This window comes from Solea senegalensis, linkage group LG11 (assembly GCF_019176455.1).
Source record: "Solea senegalensis isolate Sse05_10M linkage group LG11, IFAPA_SoseM_1, whole genome shotgun sequence".
NCBI lineage: Eukaryota > Metazoa > Chordata > Actinopteri > Pleuronectiformes > Soleidae > Solea > Solea senegalensis.
This window is the reverse complement of record NC_058031.1, coordinates 6,569,662-6,586,816: the sequence shown is the minus strand read 5'-3', so window position 1 is coordinate 6,586,816 and position 17,155 is coordinate 6,569,662. Positions and strand designations below refer to the sequence as shown.

At 37.1% G+C, this 17,155-nt stretch overlaps 3 protein-coding genes across 5 annotated transcripts; 1 reads left to right on the top strand and 2 right to left on the bottom strand.

Annotated features, from left to right (window-relative positions):
* Positions 1-733: 733 nt before the first annotated feature.
* On the bottom strand, positions 734-3,232 carry guca1b (guanylate cyclase activator 1B). Its single transcript, XM_044037455.1, has 4 exons — positions 2,899-3,232; positions 2,024-2,173; positions 1,809-1,923; positions 734-1,637 (listed from the first exon to the last, which is right to left on the bottom strand). The coding sequence occupies exons 1-4, from the start codon at positions 3,100-3,102 to the stop codon at positions 1,525-1,527; spliced, it is 582 nt and encodes a 193-aa protein (XP_043893390.1). The 5' UTR covers positions 3,103-3,232; the 3' UTR covers positions 734-1,524.
* A 795-nt stretch (positions 3,233-4,027) lies between these two features.
* LOC122777640 (serine/threonine-protein phosphatase 4 regulatory subunit 2-like) lies at positions 4,028-11,049 on the bottom strand. 3 transcript variants are annotated; one of them, XM_044038986.1, is made up of 9 exons: positions 10,932-11,049; positions 10,087-10,168; positions 9,782-9,976; positions 8,862-8,955; positions 8,710-8,747; positions 8,503-8,577; positions 7,719-7,868; positions 6,561-6,838; positions 4,028-6,456 (listed from the first exon to the last, which is right to left on the bottom strand). In XM_044038986.1, exons 1-9 carry the CDS (start codon positions 10,963-10,965, stop codon positions 6,152-6,154), a joined length of 1,251 nt encoding a protein of 416 aa, XP_043894921.1. In that variant the 5' UTR covers positions 10,966-11,049; the 3' UTR covers positions 4,028-6,151. The 3 variants fall into 3 exon arrangements, with proteins under 3 accessions (XP_043894921.1, XP_043894922.1, XP_043894923.1); XM_044038987.1 differs by having other exon boundaries at positions 9,782-9,952; XM_044038988.1 differs by lacking the exon at positions 8,503-8,577.
* A 927-nt stretch (positions 11,050-11,976) lies between these two features.
* LOC122777883 (eukaryotic translation initiation factor 4E type 3-like) lies at positions 11,977-17,155 on the top strand. The gene is made up of 7 exons (XM_044039412.1): positions 11,977-12,473; positions 13,426-13,498; positions 14,178-14,272; positions 14,363-14,423; positions 14,514-14,580; positions 15,189-15,344; positions 15,427-17,155. The coding sequence occupies exons 1-7, from the start codon at positions 12,298-12,300 to the stop codon at positions 15,471-15,473; spliced, it is 675 nt and encodes a 224-aa protein (XP_043895347.1). The 5' UTR covers positions 11,977-12,297; the 3' UTR covers positions 15,474-17,155.

Sequence of the window (17,155 nt, the reverse complement as noted above, 5' to 3'; positions counted from 1 at the left end):
ATAAGAATGAGGGTGTTGCGAATAATCAAATTCACTGCAAGGATCATGTATAATGTTATAAATAACAATATTAAGGTGTAACAACACAAATACATGCATTTAATTCGTACCCAAATGATTTTTAATCATCCTCTGAATGTGAAAACACACTGGAGGGTGAGTGTAGAGGCTGTAAAAACATTTATTGAATAACTTGTTTTTACTCACTTATGACAAAGAAACATAGACATGGGCCTTATAGGCAGCATCTATAAAATACAGATAGTCTTTCAACGTCATATAGGCAATGATCAACAAATGCAAATCTATTCGTGCTAAATTAAAGTAACACACTGTAGGATTTGTTTTCTGGTTCCCCCCACAGTTGGGAAACGGTATTGTTTGTCACAGCTGTTGTAAAATATGTATTTATGATGTACAAACAACCATGTCTTCAGAGCAGGTACAATAGCCTATATTATAGCATTCTATACAAATATGGTTACATTGTTTTATTTTTTAAAAAACCAGAAAGGTCCCACAGTCCAAAAACATACAGATTTGGGGATTGGGCAAACTGGACTCTCTAAATTGACCGCAGGTGTGAGAGTGACGGTGTTTGTCTCTGTGTGTCCCTGAGATGGAACGGTGACCTGTCCACGGTGTACCCCGCCTTTCGCTCTATGTCAGCTGGTATTGGCACCAGCGCCCCCTGCAACCCTCATGTGGAGGATAAAGCAGTAGAAGATGGATAGATGGATGGATGGAAAATTTAACCCAGAAAAAATGTAAATGTATGTTTTTAAGAGATATTCACAGCAGACATTGAGCTGTCTTGGGGGTCAATTGTGTATAACACACACACTGAGAGTCTCCTCACTTTGCATTTCCCTGCCTCGTTTTGGTCACTTACTGTAACTTGCAAGTGAAAATTTAAATTAAACAGGATTGTATCCTTGGAAAACCACAAAAGCCTCTGAGCCCATAGCAAGAGCGGAAAGTTTGAGTCCAGGAGGCGCTACAGTGTGTCCGCATGGCCTAAGGTGTTTTCAAAAAATCCTTTGTGACCAAACCACAGACATTCACTTGAACTGCGCTTAGATTATTTTAATGTTTTTTCATTGTGCTTTCAGGTGTTTATAGGTTTGTTTTTAGTATAATCAGTGTTGTTTTGTCTTCTGTAATTGGTATTCTATTCTTTTGTATGAATAATTAAACCTTCATTACTTGTGTGCTTTAGTTTGCGCAGCCATAAATTAGAATATTGTGGTTCTCATTTAAACATCATTTAAAGGTTGAACTCCTACATTGTGTCACTTTAATTGTGAACCATAATGAATAAACAGAAAGTATATAGCATTGTGGAAATGATAAAGCAAAATCTTACACAGCACTGTTATTACAACACCACGGTGACTACTGTGCTGTTTCCTTCCACATAATACGATATGTGTCTGCAATACACGCGGAGTTCCAGCACGGTTTTAGTTTGTGTCAGATTGACAGTGTGTCCCTCAGCCTTAGAAGTTCTTTCTCAGTTCAAGTTTATCTCCGCTCGTTGGAGAGCCAGTCTCCAGGGTTGACATCCATCTGCAGCATCTTCATCACCCACTTGTCCCTGCGGGCTCCGTCGATGAACTCGTCCAGAGACAGCTCCCCTGAGTGACGAGGGACAGATTTTTTTTTCACTGTACATTTCTCTATTCAGAAACTTTGATAGGAAGAAGGGCCATTGCACAGCTGATCACCCTGACCACCAAAAGGTCACTACAGCAGTCGGACGCTGCCATTTTAAATGAACAAAAAAAAAAACGTTCACAAACACTCACCATCTCCATTTTCATCAACCAGCTCAAATATCCGATCAACCACTTGATCTGGGGTCAGGAGATTGCACTCTTCATCCAGCTCACCGTGGCAGGCTTTCTTCAGTCGATAAATAGACTTAGGGTGACAGGAAAAGGATGTTAGGAACATGATCATTTATATATTCCTCAAAATGTGTTAAAGCCCTCCAAGGTCAAATGAAAGCGACTAATATTACCTCCACAATTTCCAGCAGCTCCACTTTATCGATGCACCCACTTCCATCTTTGTCGTACATTTTGAATGTCCATTTAAGTTTGTGTTCCAGTTTACCCCTCAGGACTAAGTTCAACGCTGCCACATACTCCAGGAAATCGATGGTGTTGTCCTGTGAACATCAGGAGAAAGAGTTCAGACGCTGTGTAGCGACAGTTTGATGTGATCCTTTAATGCAGGGGTGTCAAACGTATGGCCCGTGGGCCAGAACCGGCCCACCAGAGGGTCCACTCCGGCCCGCAGGATGAATTTGTGAAAATGTTGCATTATGATTAGAATCTAATCAAATACTATATTTCTTCAGTGTTCCACTATATGTTTTGTGGCTTTTTAGATCCACTGTGATCAGTAAGATGTATTGCATGTGTAAATGGTAAACAGCCATAATATTGTTGAATATTGTTATTTTTCTCGAGAAATTTCAGGTTGTTCATAATATGTTTGGTAAAAAGATACTTAATTAAATGTAAAACAAAGGGATCATTTTGGAGTCCTTGTTGTTTATGGATTATTAAACTATTATTTTACTGCATGAACTATCATTAGTTTGACACCCCTGCTTTAATGTCTATATTGTTATACACCAGATAGAACATTTTAATTACATTTCATTGTTGATTAATTGTTCAACAGTGTTGTTTAGTGTGTCCTCTTTCATAAATATGTTGTTACTATTGTAATATATACAATTTCCCAGGGCAAAGACACAAAGGATTTTCAGAGACAACTAAGAAAAACCAGCAAGTGTTCAATTTCAGACGCTGATACTGAGGTTGTGTCTATAATACAATGAGACAAATGATCTTGTACATCCACACGACAGCAGTCTGTACTCACTCCATTCTTGTCAAAAGCTCGAAACATGTTCTCGATGTAATCGGCTGCCGCCTGGTTTTCAGTGACACCAAAAAAGCTCTTGAACTCGTGCATGAAGAGGGTTCCACTTGGGCATTCCACAACAAATTTCTTGTACCATTCCTGCAGCTCTGCCACGTCAATTTCCTTGTCTTGGTCGTTGTCCTCACTCAGGCGTTGACCCATTGTGAAAGACAATTTCTTATCTTCTTCTCTAAAAATTAGTCCTTACATTACAGACAACTATAATATGTCTTGTTTACAAGACGTATACATTTCACTCCTCAGTTACTGAGACATCCCCTCTGAAAGTCTGTTATGGGTCACATGATGAGGGATTAGAAATGGAAATAGTAACATGTCCAAATCAATTAGACAGCACACAGATCATTAAAGGATTTCCCTATGCCCTTTATTCTATCTATAATATTCTGTATGTTTGATATTCAGAAAACATCCACTTATGATAAGCTTCAAGTACATCTATAGAATAATAAATTAAATATATTTTTTGTATGGCAAAACATTAAATACTTTTCATTTTTACTCTTCCTTTAAAATTCACTGTTATTATAAATTATTTGAATGTGATTTTATTGTAGTTTCACGTCTTGTTTTTAGTGTAATCAGCATTGTTTTGTCATCTGTAATTGGTGAGCAAAAGACTATTTTCCATCTCGGTGGACAATAAAGATTTATTCTATCCTATTCTATTTGTGTGTAAAGGTAAAACATGTTTCAGTGGTGAAAGGTATTTTTGGCATGAAGATAATGTCAATGGGAAGTGTCAACATAAGTAAATACAAATAATAAATGGAATACAAAACTGAAAGTAAAAGTGAAATAAATGTGGTGGAAATGATGATGCATCTATACTGTTCATTTTCAACTGTTAATTTACTTTGATCTATATTTACACCATTTTTGACCTGTGTTTCAGCTTTGTAATTTCTTAATTTGATATATTTCTATTCTTGGTTGGAGCAACTGTAAAGTAACATCAACGATGTGTTTTTGATTTCTGATTTTGACAGCAGTGATCTAGGTCTTGGTCAAATATAAAGAGTGGCATATTAAAATGAGGTTTTCTTCATCCAGACTACACACAGTAAACTTTTAAATATAAATGTAATTTAGTTTTCACAGAGGTTCACAGACAGCAAGTCTCTTGTGCTGCTAAGAGAAACCAAATTTCATACAATGACAATCAAACATGCAAAACAAGAGGGTCAGTTAAGATCATGCTATTTTACTTGCATGATGGAAATAGTGGGATATATAAGACTGAATATTGTTAAATAATGCGTCCCCAAATTTTTTGAAATTTTGCTCTTTTGCTGGTGCACTCATCATTCCAGGATGTCTCTGACCGCTCTGATGAATCATCTCAAGCACTGACCTTCTGGCACCAGGTTATTTAAAGCTAACATGATTACTGTTTACATGCCTGCCAGAGGCCTATAATGAGCAGTGTTGTTGTTTTTAAATTCACTTATGACGGACATTAAATTACATCTGAAACATTCGGGGCAAAATACATTTTTATAATTAACAGGAAATGGTTTCCAGGTGATGTAGTCGGTGTAAAACGGTGGTAACAGAGTTACGGTTTAACATGTTATGTAGCCTTTGTTCACAGGTGAAGGCTTGGCCTGGCCCAGGATATCTGCTGACAACAGGAACAGTGTTAATCTTAGCTTAGAAGTGCCAATGCCATCTGAGCAGAGACTGGATGTTATCCACATAGATTAAAATGAATCATGCCTTCTATTATTACACAGGGGATGTTCTAAATCTAACCCATAATTTGGTTCCTCCAATAAACAGGTTCATTCTCCAGTGCTCGATGGGGGGGAAATAATAAGACCTACTATTTTAACATCAGTTCCTCTGCTCTCTCAGTAAAATAACAACATTGTGTCAAAACCAGGACCATAAGCAAGCAAGCTATCATGTGGTTATATATACATTTAAAAGAGAGATTAAGTATCTAATAATGTAGCATGTTTAGCTGAACGTTATGGTAGAAGATAAGCAAGTTAACACACTATACAAACAATAAAAAATTGCAATACACATCATTAACACAGCACCACATACATGGTAACAAAACAGTGGCATATTAACACATTTGTTTTGCCTTCCTGAATAACTTTTAGTTCTTGGTTAGCTCAGTTTTTGGTCACCACTGTGGTCTTGATCAATTCCTGAGGGCAGTATCTGGCTCTTGAGAATGCAAAAGCAAGATAAAAAAAAAGAAAGTAATTCCCTGAATTCACTGTCCACATTTGTTTTGTACCTAGTTGCTCTATTTGAGATCAACTGAGCAAACTACATGTTAGGTTTTAACATTTATTGCTTTCCCATGAATACTATGATACAAGCTCAAGCATTCAATTTCCAGCAGTTATCAGTTTTATGAAGGCAGTGGACACGAGTATTACAAGTCTACAAAAACCGATATACAGACACGTACTGTAAAAATCCTTGCTATCAAAAGGGACAGCTATACAACTAAGGTATGACATACATGAAATGTAAAAGTACCGCATGTTCTCAGGACTAGATCTGATGCAGAGATGGCTTCACTTAAGCCAAAACAATACTCTCTTGAACGTAAATGATTACTACTGTATTGTATGTTAATATTGTCTTCATACAGTAACGAAGCAAAACTATGTTTTTCACATATGTTAAAAGGGTCAATCTAAACAAATGTAACATACATACATACATACAGCATGTTATGGTATATGCATCATACAAAAAAAGCAAACGTCTGTCAAGTTTTGTTTTGCATTCTTAATAGCAGGTTTCCTCATTCAACTGGAGAGAGAGCGAGCGAGCAAGCGAGATGGTCAAAAAACAACTAGGTCAAGATAAAAACATAATTCAAACAGTCAAACGCATCTTCATGGAAACAAATGCTAAATGATTATTGAATTAAGAAATCAGAGAATACATTAGATTAAATTAAAATGCTCAGATATAAAAATCAGGGGGGAAAGAAAATTAGAAAACCTTTTAGTCAAGAGTTAAAAAATATATAGTCCATAGTCTTCTTTCTCCTTCTAATTTAATGACCAGGCAAATTGAAACTCCAGAGGACAAATAGATCCTTCTGTGAGAAAATCTTAGAGACCACATCAGTCCTGGTCCTAAAGGTCCACAGTGCTACAGATATAACCTTTGTGTGGCATCATACAGTGTAAAAAAAAAAGGTCTGTTTGTAATGTTAGTCATGTTCCCCAGGCTCTTTTGCAGTCTCTGTGATGTTTGAGTTGTCAGCATCGCCCTCTGTTGACAGGTCTGGTGAACTACTACCAGAAGAGGGAAGCTGCTTGTTGCTGGACAGATCCTCACCGTCACTGTTGCCGCTGCTGCTCTCCTCAACATTGTCCTGCTCAAAGCTTGTGCTTTTCTCTGATGGGGCAGGCAGGTCAGGCTGGTCCACAGTGTCGTCATTCTTCGGACTGTGGACGTCTTCTGTCGCAGACGATTCTTCCTCCCGTTCAGATGTTTCTGTCCTGCTACTGGGCTCTGGGGACCAAAGTGGACATTTTACTGAATGTATCGGTGCATTCATGTTTGAAGAACATTTATAGACAGATATGTGAAGTACATACATGCTAATACATGCTTACCATCATCACAAGTTGTGTCACAAGATGTTCCACTTTGGCACTCTTGACCACATGAGTCTTGTAAAGAGTCTGGCATCTCTGACAAGCTCCCTGACATTTTACAAGACGCCTCTGACTCTTTCTCTTCCTCTTCCTTTTCCGTTTCATCCTCTTCCTGTTCGTCAAACTTGAGCCTCTTGACCTCGTGTTCTTCAGAATCAGAACTGTCATCCTCCTCCGGGTGTTTGTTTTTTACCCCGCTGTTTGGCGACAATTCACCTTCCGATAGTGAAGAATCACTGCAGTAATGACAAACAAGCAGGTAATTAGGTCATCATCAACACTTGAACCAATGGACAGCTAACACGTTTTTCTTTTATAGGTGGGAGTCTTGTTTGAACTGTGTGTTCACACTGAACACAATTCAAATCTGTTGTATGACTAAATAGTATACAGAGCCAATTCAGAGCTGCCTTAAGCACATCACTCGCATGGGGCGAGAAAACCCGTTGTTACATTGAATGCATTATAGCATCAAAAACACACAAAGTGGAATGTTTTAATTTATTTATCACCTCCAGCATTTTTGAGGATAATCAGTTCTTAAGTATCTCTTGTTGAACTGTAGCCACTGGTAACTATTTAAATCATCCAACATTTGTGGTTTATTTTTGTTGTTGTAGAGGGAAAGGATAGCATCCACCATGGATAGCTTCAATAGCCAGTGTGTTGCGTTCAATGTAATTAGTAAACCATGGTTCTAAACAGAAACAATCAGTTAACAGTTTCTATTTATTATCACTTATTTTTACTTTACTATTTTTATTAAATGTTTACACCACATTTTCATTTAAGCTATTTGAAAAAGTAAAATTCCATTTGAATTCACCCTATTTTACTCTGTGTTCCACTAAAATAACTTCATATTACCATGTTATTTGACATGACCCTAACGGACCCAATAAAAATCCAAGCACATACGGGGAGAACATGCAAACTCTACGCAGAAAAGTCCTCGGTGGGACCGGGTTGTGAACCCAGGTCTTTTTGTGGCGAGGCAAAAAGTACAGTACATTTTACAATACAATGCTGTGTAGAATTCATCAGATTACCAAACACTAGAGAACTTTCTGAATATCACCCTACAGCAGAGTTACTATTGTAAACATGTTTAATTACCTGATATGGTGCTCCTCATTCTCTTCTGTGGTTGGTTCTGGCTCTTTGCTCACTAGATAGTCTGGGAGCCCATTGGTTGAAAGCGAACTTGACATTGACAACTTTGGTCTGTGGAGCGGTTTTGGTGTGCTGGGTCCATTTATGTTTCGACTGTGATAGAAGAATATATGGTCAGAATTTAGGGGAAGGACATTCAATTCTTATAACCTTCCACTGGCAATTGAAAAAGGCAGGTATTAAGGTATTGAGAGCAGTGTGTATGTGATTTGAATGTTGTTGAAGATTAATTTTATTTTCTGCTTGCCTGCCCTGTGTACACTGAAAAGAGAAAATTGTGTTTGAAAAAGTCCAGGAGAACCCTGATTTATAGAATTATGTAAAAAAAAAAAAGGAAAATGTATGCTTATTAAGAAAGAGAAATTGTATCCAACTCTTGTTACTGTTTCTTTCCTGGAGAACTATCATTATCAAATGAATGAATGAGTGAATGTGTATATTGTTAGATGCTATGTGGTCATCTTTCTATCTTTATTTTGTTGGTGTCTAATAAGCCCTTATGGGCCAGGCACTGTTGAGTACATGACATTTAAATAAAAGTAATATAAAAAAAAGTTCTTAATCAGAGGAACGACTAAGAACACAAACTGACAGGGACAACAGAGTTGTCCTTATACCCTGACTGTCTTTTGTCATTGTGCTCTCCATTAATTCAAATGTCACATTCCTGCATATGAGGCAGTTTAAATTTGCTGAAGTCAATTACTGACAAGTATGTGACTCCCACCTGTCTAAATATAGGGAAGAGTTACCACGAAACATCACTCCATTCATTCTGTTTAAACTGGAGGCCGCATTTTTCCTTCAAAAAAAGTAGAAACACATAAAAACAGCACACTGTTAAGTGTAACTTTGTATGTGTGAACGGGGAGCTGTCAACGTGCAGGAGAAGTGGTAATAGTACCGAGGGGGGAAACAATTGAGAGGTTCTTACTCTGAGGTAGGATACACGCAGCTGACCACCATTACATTCTGCAAGATATTAACAGCAACTTAAAATTTGTTGAAATCATTTTATAACCATGAAAAGTACTAAAGTACTTGTGAATATAGGTTATATTAAATGCATTAGTATATGAACCTCACCTTCTCCAAACCCCTGAGAAACTTGTCCGTTCCTGTGTAGTTACGCTTTGGGTCCATCAGCAGTTCACACAGACGCTGAATGGTGAACGGGATTCTGGTGAATATATTATAAGCAATATATTTAGAAATAATGAATTCCAAAGCTGGCAGCAGCAGAGATGAATGGGGGGAAAAAAGCCTCATTAGTTGGGATTAGATCTATGCTTGGTTATACCTGGTATAGAGCTCCGGATGCCACGTGACTCAGGTTTGCTCAACCTGCCATGTTGGCAGGAAAAGCTTCTGAAATATAAATTGCAGCAGTGCCAGTTTCAAGCTTTAAGAGTTCACCGTGCACTTTAAATCCACAGAGAGTAATGTATAACAGAACCTGACAGACTTAATATATCCATATCTGTCAAACTGGATAAAGGTTTTATGAATCAAATAAACATCTTAGTGAGTCTCAATAAATAAGATTTGAATCTGCAAATCCCTGGATGCCAACTTCAGCGTCATGGGCCCCATCACAATCTTCTACACTCATTTTAAGTGTGTTTCTGTCATGCTCTGTATCTTTGGTGATCAGATAAAGTGCTTTCCCATTATCCTGTCCCTGCCTTTTTTGGCATCTTGGTGCATAGCAAATATCCCCCATCTTCACATTAAATGAAACCGAAGCGTGTGAAGAAATGAGTTGCCTGACATTGCTTAGTATATATGCTGCCAGTTATACATGTCTACCATCTATTGACATGTATCTTGGGGTCTGATCACAGTGGACAGCTTTAAGTAAAGGTATGAAGCCACTAATAACATTGAAGATGCATTGAGGTTACTTTTATTTACTTACATACTCACTTAAATAAAAAAGAATCAAAAAAATGATGCAATGGATGAGTTTGTAATATGCAAAGTGTATTAATATGATCTATACTCACCCATTGTAGCCATCGACTATTTTTAAGATTCTCGTCTTCATCTCTTCGAAGGGAATATACTCTACATTGGGATTATTTGGTCCTCTCTGTTCTGGCATTGAAGTATGGAAATCATCCATGACTTTTTCCAGCTTAAACATGAAGTAACTTTTGAACTGGGACCATGAGATCCTGGAAGATATTGGAGACCCCAGTCTAAATAAAAGTAAAATTATCTTGAACACACAGATATCAACACATTTCAGTGGCAGGAGAAATGAGTTACACAGATTCAGGCTAAATGTCAGCCTCTACTTGCTACTCACAGTGGCTGCCCTGTCTTGGCAACATGACACAGGAATTGCTCTAGTACAGGACAGGTCTCTTTCTTCCCTTTCTTGTCAAAATCTGCCAGATGAAGAACATAATAATTGTTTAATGGTGGGAAAACAACAATAACAGAGATAAATTTTCATGTAATATATATATTATAATTCAAAAAATGATGAATGAAGAATAGATTTGCCTACATGTATGTCTATTTTTCCCAAATATCAATAAATATCAATAATAGCATAAAACAACAATTCCTGCAACTGTTTTTTTAATATATATATATATACACATATAAATCAGTTAACATGACCTGGATCAATCCCTTCATCTGTCTGAAAATGAACACACCATTGGGACTTTTAAATTATATTAAATGCTTGATAAAATATTTTATTTAATGGAGTTCAATTCAAAGCTCTGAAAGACTTTAAAAATACCTGCAGATACTGTGTCAAACAAAAGTCTCTGCTGACTACATGGAAAGTTATCAGAAAAGTTAGTAAGTCAGTGTGTTTACTGTTTGTTTACAATCCCCTGCTAGCTGTTTATATAACTGAATCAGTGTTAAGTTGGAGAATAAACTATTGCAAGGTGGGCAACTTTGAGTAATGTGTTTCCTGCAGAGAGAAAAGAAACCTAACTTAAGTTAAACCAGGCAAAATGAAGTAAGTCTCCCTGAATACCTCCTCTTAACACTAGTCGATTTTAGTAATTAAGCTAAGTTACGACGGTAACGCACGTATCGTAGTTAGCAACCACAGCAGATTAAACCCCGGACATCGAAATACAAACAAATCATTGCTAATAAATTGCTTAATTTCATAAAGAGCATTGCCTTGAAACGCGTCCAACAATGCGTCGATGTCCATATCTGTGTCCAGACACTGGCAGGAGATACTTGCTAGTTAGCAGTAGCAGGTAGCTACTCAACAAAGCTGGTGCCATTCAAGACTGCGCATGTGCAAGACAACGTAATCACGTTTGAGGAAGATGCGTTTGAGTGTCATCATGAAAAAGAAGGTAAACAAGTGCAACAAAACATTGGAAGTTATAGTCCAATGTTCTACCACTGATTTTATTAAGTTGAACATGACTAACTCTTCAATAACATGAATAATGAATACGTTTTTTCATTTAATAACTTTATTTTCAATAACATTTTTACACATAATGTAGATGAAGAAAAAACACAAACAAGCAAATGCATGAATAGAAAAAAAACACAAAAGGCAATTATTTTGGTTATAGGGGTACTATGGAGATGCTTTGAGGTAAAAAAAATTGTGTTTTTCTCATTTTCTTATCTTTTAAAACGGTTTATTATGGAAGCTTGTTTCTCTGCCACTTGAAAAATAAAGATATGTATTAGTAAGTCGTAATTACGAGATAGTATGTTGTTATTATGACTTAGTATCTCATAATTATGACTTAGTATCTCATAATTATGAGATAGTATCTTTTTATTTTGACTTAGTATCTCGTAATAATGACAGTATATCATTATTCAGACTTTACTGTGACTTAGTATCTCATAATTATCACTTGGGTATGCATTCTTTTTTTTCCCCAAACAGGCTTCCATCATTTATTTCTCTGTGATGTGTGAAATAACTGATTAATTATGCATTATTTTCCACCCCAACAGGCCTCCATCGTTTATGCCTCTGTGATGTGTGAAATAACTGATTATTTATCTGTAATTCATTTATTTTATCTTAAAAGCATTGATTGGACTGCATTGTAGGATTGCATTGTTCTGTGTTGTCACCAGAAGATGGCAGTAATGAACCGACGTGAACGTTGACTGACGTTCAATTCCTAAGAAGAAAAAGGGTTCAGGAGGTTCAGGTTTTATCACAAATCAACAAAAGAATGTAAATTATAGAAAGACATAACCTGAATGAAATGTTACTTATTCTGAGTGAATGACACTGGTGGTTCGGATGAAGTGTGTGTCACGTGAAGTTACATAAACTTCTGGACAGCTGGAGAGAGAGTGGTGTCGCAGGCGGTCAGCGGGCGGTAACGTTTTTTTCCCCTGTTGTGACGCCGCAAACCGGTGAAGCGACCAATGAGTCAGCAGCTGAACGGGGGTCAGTTCTTTCCGAAACGGCCTATAAATATAACGTCAACGGCTCTGTTGACATTAACAGTGAAGAGTAACCCCTCGTTTTCAATCGTCTTTCGGAGGTAACCGGACAATGGCAGTCCCTTTAGCTGTGCCTGCGATACAGCTGAGAACACCATCATCCAGCTCAAGTCTGGTGCTGGATAACAACATACATCACATCAGCGACAGAGATTTGACAAGGATCTCGAGTGACAATGACATCGACAATCTGCCTTTACACTCTCCGTGGACTTTCTGGCTCGATAGGTAAAACACTCTGCATCCGTCTATGTGCCACTAGTCTTTGTAATGTGGGTGAATCCTTATCTTTTAATGAGAACAAAGGAAGGAGAGGTGGACATTTATCAGGCCTCTCTAAATAAGATTATAGTGTGATAACGGTGATCGACAACGACACTGTTGTGACATGTCATGGTAAATCTCTGAAAAACATCTAAAAAACAACAACACCTGCTTGTTAAATGTTTGATGGAGCTTCACTGCCAACTTGTTTTCTCAGTGACCTACATACTCCAGTCTTTTACTTAGCAGGCTCTTAAAGTGAACACAAGGACATAATCATGACCCTGATTTCACACAAGATCAGTTTGATTTGATGTACTATTTAATAATGTATTCATTCAATCATTCACCAACACATGTGGTAATGGGTCATGAAGTGTTGGGTCACTGCTCATGTGTTGTTGTGGCTGTTGCTGCTTCTACTCATGGAGCTAAAACTTGGCACTAAAACACACGAATGACTGACTGAGGATTCCGCAACTTCTTTTTCTATTAAAAGAATTGTTGTTGTTTTGAAAGGGATTTGTTTATTACCCATATCTCATCACAAACATATGGCAAAGCCCATAGAGTCAAGCAGTGATTTGTGAATTTTGGCAGGCAATACAGATAAAATAGATTTGATTCACATACTCGGAGCAGAAGTGACAATTCCTGATAGTCGGCACAGGCCTCATCAACCAGTGTGTGTGTGTTCAAGTCACAAGATGGTGTGTTCTAATGAGGTCAATGTTGTTTACTGTTTACTGGCTTATTTGTCATCTGATCCCCCTCCCCCCCAGACAAGCTCTGACCTGAAGCAGGTCTGCTCAGAGGTCTGAGAGAGATATTTACTTCCTTGTATTTAGTATTAGTTGTTGTGCTAATGAATTAGGCCGAATCTGATTATTAAATAACTACTTATGGCTTTTGTCAGGTCTCTACCAGGAACAACAGCTGCCGAGTGTGAGTCAAACTTGAAGAAAATCTACACTGTGGAGAGCGTCCAGGTTAGATGCCTTTCAGCCCTCAACACAACATGAGAGCAAAGGCTCCAGCAGGCACAGAGTTGTGACTTTCTGCCACAGTGGGAATTCACTGATTCGTTTCAGTTGCACATTTTCTTATTTAACATAATATTGATGTTGAAGAATATTATATTGTGAGATAGATATTGTTATTGAATTATCGCCCAGGTCTACGTCTCATCTTCCACCGAGTTTTCACAGCATTTGACATTACATGGAGGTGAATCATAATCGGACTGTGCTTTATAACATGTTAACAGGGTTAATACATTAAATTAGCATTCTCTCGTAAACAATGTCATCATGAAAGTAAGGTCTTGTTCATAATAAGATCAATATAAGCCACATCTTTGGTGAACATAGTTGCTGGTGTTTGTAAACAATCACAGTATGCAGGATTTAATAGAACTAACAGTACCACTAGCATCCACATTTTACAATACAACACAATTCAACAGTCAGCTGGAGCCTTTTCAAGTTTCAATGATTTGTTAATGAGGGGAAGTGTATGTGGTCCAGAGCAATAAGGAAAATATTTTTTAATGGCGAATTTCTGAACCACAACAAGTGTGAACTATTAACAAGGCCACGTGCACTTCCTGTGCCTGAAAATGACTCAGTAAAATAATCTGTTTCCCTCTTCACCTTGGCACCGGTGTAGAACTTTTGGAGAGTTTACAACAACATACCCGGGGTCTGCAGTTTACCACTGAGATGTAGTTATCACCTGATGAGAGGAGAGAGGAAACCACTCTGGTGAGATAAGCCCAAAGATTGACGTGCATATTGTTATTGATTGGGACAATTTAAAATGTGTCATTGTTTTTTTGTTGGCTTTGCCTACAGGGAAGAGGAAAGCAATGCTAAAGGTGGTGTTTGGAAAATGAAAGTACCCAAAGAGTGCACTGTAAGTATTCATCTTTGAAGTGTTTGCATATTAATACTTTGGTAATTCAATTACTTCCTGTCACACTTTTCTTTATCTTTATTTTCACAGTCTGCTGTGTGGAAAGAGTTGCTGTTGGCTATTATTGGAGAACAGTTCAGTGATTATTGTGTCTCAGGTATATTTATTGCTATATTTTATGTAAATGTATTTTTTTTAATTAATCAGTAAAGCTCAGACAGTCTGTATTTGAGCCTATTTCATGATTATCTCTGTTCCACTTGATTTGATTACACAATGGACTCTTACAATGGGTATATTTTTAATCCACTAATACCTATGTAATATTATAACTATTATCACAAAGATAGACCAATTACCTTCCACTGTTAGTGTAGTTCATCCACAAGTACCTTACAGCACACATGGGGAAAATGCGGACCTCAGGCCAGATACAGGCTGGGAACCGGTTTTATCTGGTCCATGATATGTGTTTTTCAAAGGCAGTATGTCTGATAAAGTGAGGGGACATTTTAGGTCTGTTCTATATAAAATGCCTGCAAATATAGACCAGAAATTTCAGTTTTTAAAAGCATTTGAATAATTTAACACATCCAGACCTTTTATTTTGAAATAATGTTTCACATGTTACTTCATAAATGCCTGAATTTTCAAAGAAATAGACAGTGTTATTGCTGTTTTTAATTAAACTGCCATCGACAGTATAGTGTCTGCACAAATGTGGGGTTCTGAGATGCTGATGGTGCTTTGCTGCTCTTCTTGCAGATGATGAAGTAGTCGGTGTGAGTGTCAGCGTAAGAGACAGAGAAGATGTCATTCAGGTCTGGAATGGAAAAGCGTCTTGTGCTGACGAGTCAAAAATCTTAGGAAAGATCTATGAGCTCCTTCCACAAATACCTTTCAAAGCAGTGTTTTATAAACGTAAGTGTTTGTAAATTAACAATTTTTTTTTCTTAATGATTGACAGTAACACCATAAACTTTGTTCTTTGCTTTTATTTCAGCACATGAAGAGCACCACGCTTTTGAAGGAGGTCGAGCAAGACATTAGCACATTTTGTACATTGGAAACCTTGAGATAGGCAAAGTTTTTCTTTTATTTCCTACTCTTTAATAATATATTGGCACGTTTTGAAGCAGTTGATTTCATAGTTGTTTAATGTATCATCTTAATTGCCTCCAATGAAACTTGGTTGATGCAGTTTCCTAGCTTCTGAGCACTTCTGTTTCATTCACAATATTCTATGCCCAAAATATATTTTATTTTTGGTAATAATAAAAAAATGCATTTCAGTTTAATTTTTACAGTGGTAGTTTTTGTATGTTTTTACACAGTGAAAATTTGCAACAAAAAAGCAGATCATGTACAGTCAGATTTTTTTTTAGCTCTATTATAGCATATTTTGTGCCATCTCCTTCAGCACAGACAAAGCCATTCATACAAATGAAATATAATTTTTGAAGCAATGTAGAGGTCTACTTCTAAAAAGCAAAGCTTTATCCTGATAACAATACATCACATGACTTTTCTAGTCAGCACTCTCTTTGTTTTGTATCTTTACTACCAGAATACTGTTGCCTATACAGGAAAACCTACATAATGATGCTTAGTATGTAATGCTAATACTGTATATGAACACAAAGTTGCACATTTCTTTAATTTTCTTCTTTAGTATGAGAGTGAATTATGAATAGAATACGTTCTTGTTCTGTTAAGATTACCTCAGTGCGCACAGTATGAGTAGATACTGAGAAATGTATGCAGTCATTTCTATTCTGTGGAGTTTGTGGCAAATTTGCAATGTTATCAATGATCATATTGTTTCTCCCTGTATGTGTGTGTGACATCAGATACCTTTGGGCTTTGTGTCACAATTTCTGATGAAGCTTGAAGCTGTTTCTCGTGTTTTTGTTATGAGTTTCTTTCTGCTTTTTAATACGAACTGTGGACGATAAAGTTGAAATTATATGTTTTACGTATTCCCGTGTTAAAAATAAACTTGTGATACCCGCTGCTTTGTAACACTGATAGTATTGGCTCTAGGAAAAAGTATAATAACCATATCACATGAAACAGATATCTGTCCCAGGGACACAAAAAATAAGGACATTATGTTTTTTTTGGAGATGTTAAGAAAGTAGTTCGTCAGAGATGTTTTATTCCTGCTGTATCAAACTATTTTCAGTGTTTTGTTCCCCCTCCTTTGGCCCATATGTAACAGGTTGTATTTTTGTTATTGAGACTGAAGGGATGAACTATGAGCTCACAAAATGCACTTTTCCCGTATGTTAAACAGTCTCTGAGTGAGAATGTCTTCTACGACACAAAGGTTTTTGAGGTAAACTCTGCAGAGAGAGGGAGTTTGCATTAAAATGCTGCTATGATTCCTCAATCAAATACCTTCGTATTAGTAATGCCAGTGTGTCTCAAGTCAGGAATAGTTAGAGATGGGTTCCACTGATTTTGCCAAGCTCACTTTTATTGTCTGTGTATTTTTTTTTGAACCTGTGTAGTAGGATGAGCCAAATAAATAAACCATTAACGTCCAGTTGCACATACACAGTTGACTCACTCTCAGATGTCAGACCTTGTAACTGATGGTGCCTTGTGTTTACCAGCAGTTCAGAATGTTTCAGTAATCTGTGTTTAGCACATTGACCTTTTAGCAGTCACGCTCCTCTATGAACTTTTACATGTTTGTTTTTTGAAAAATAAAGTCACCGTATCTTCAA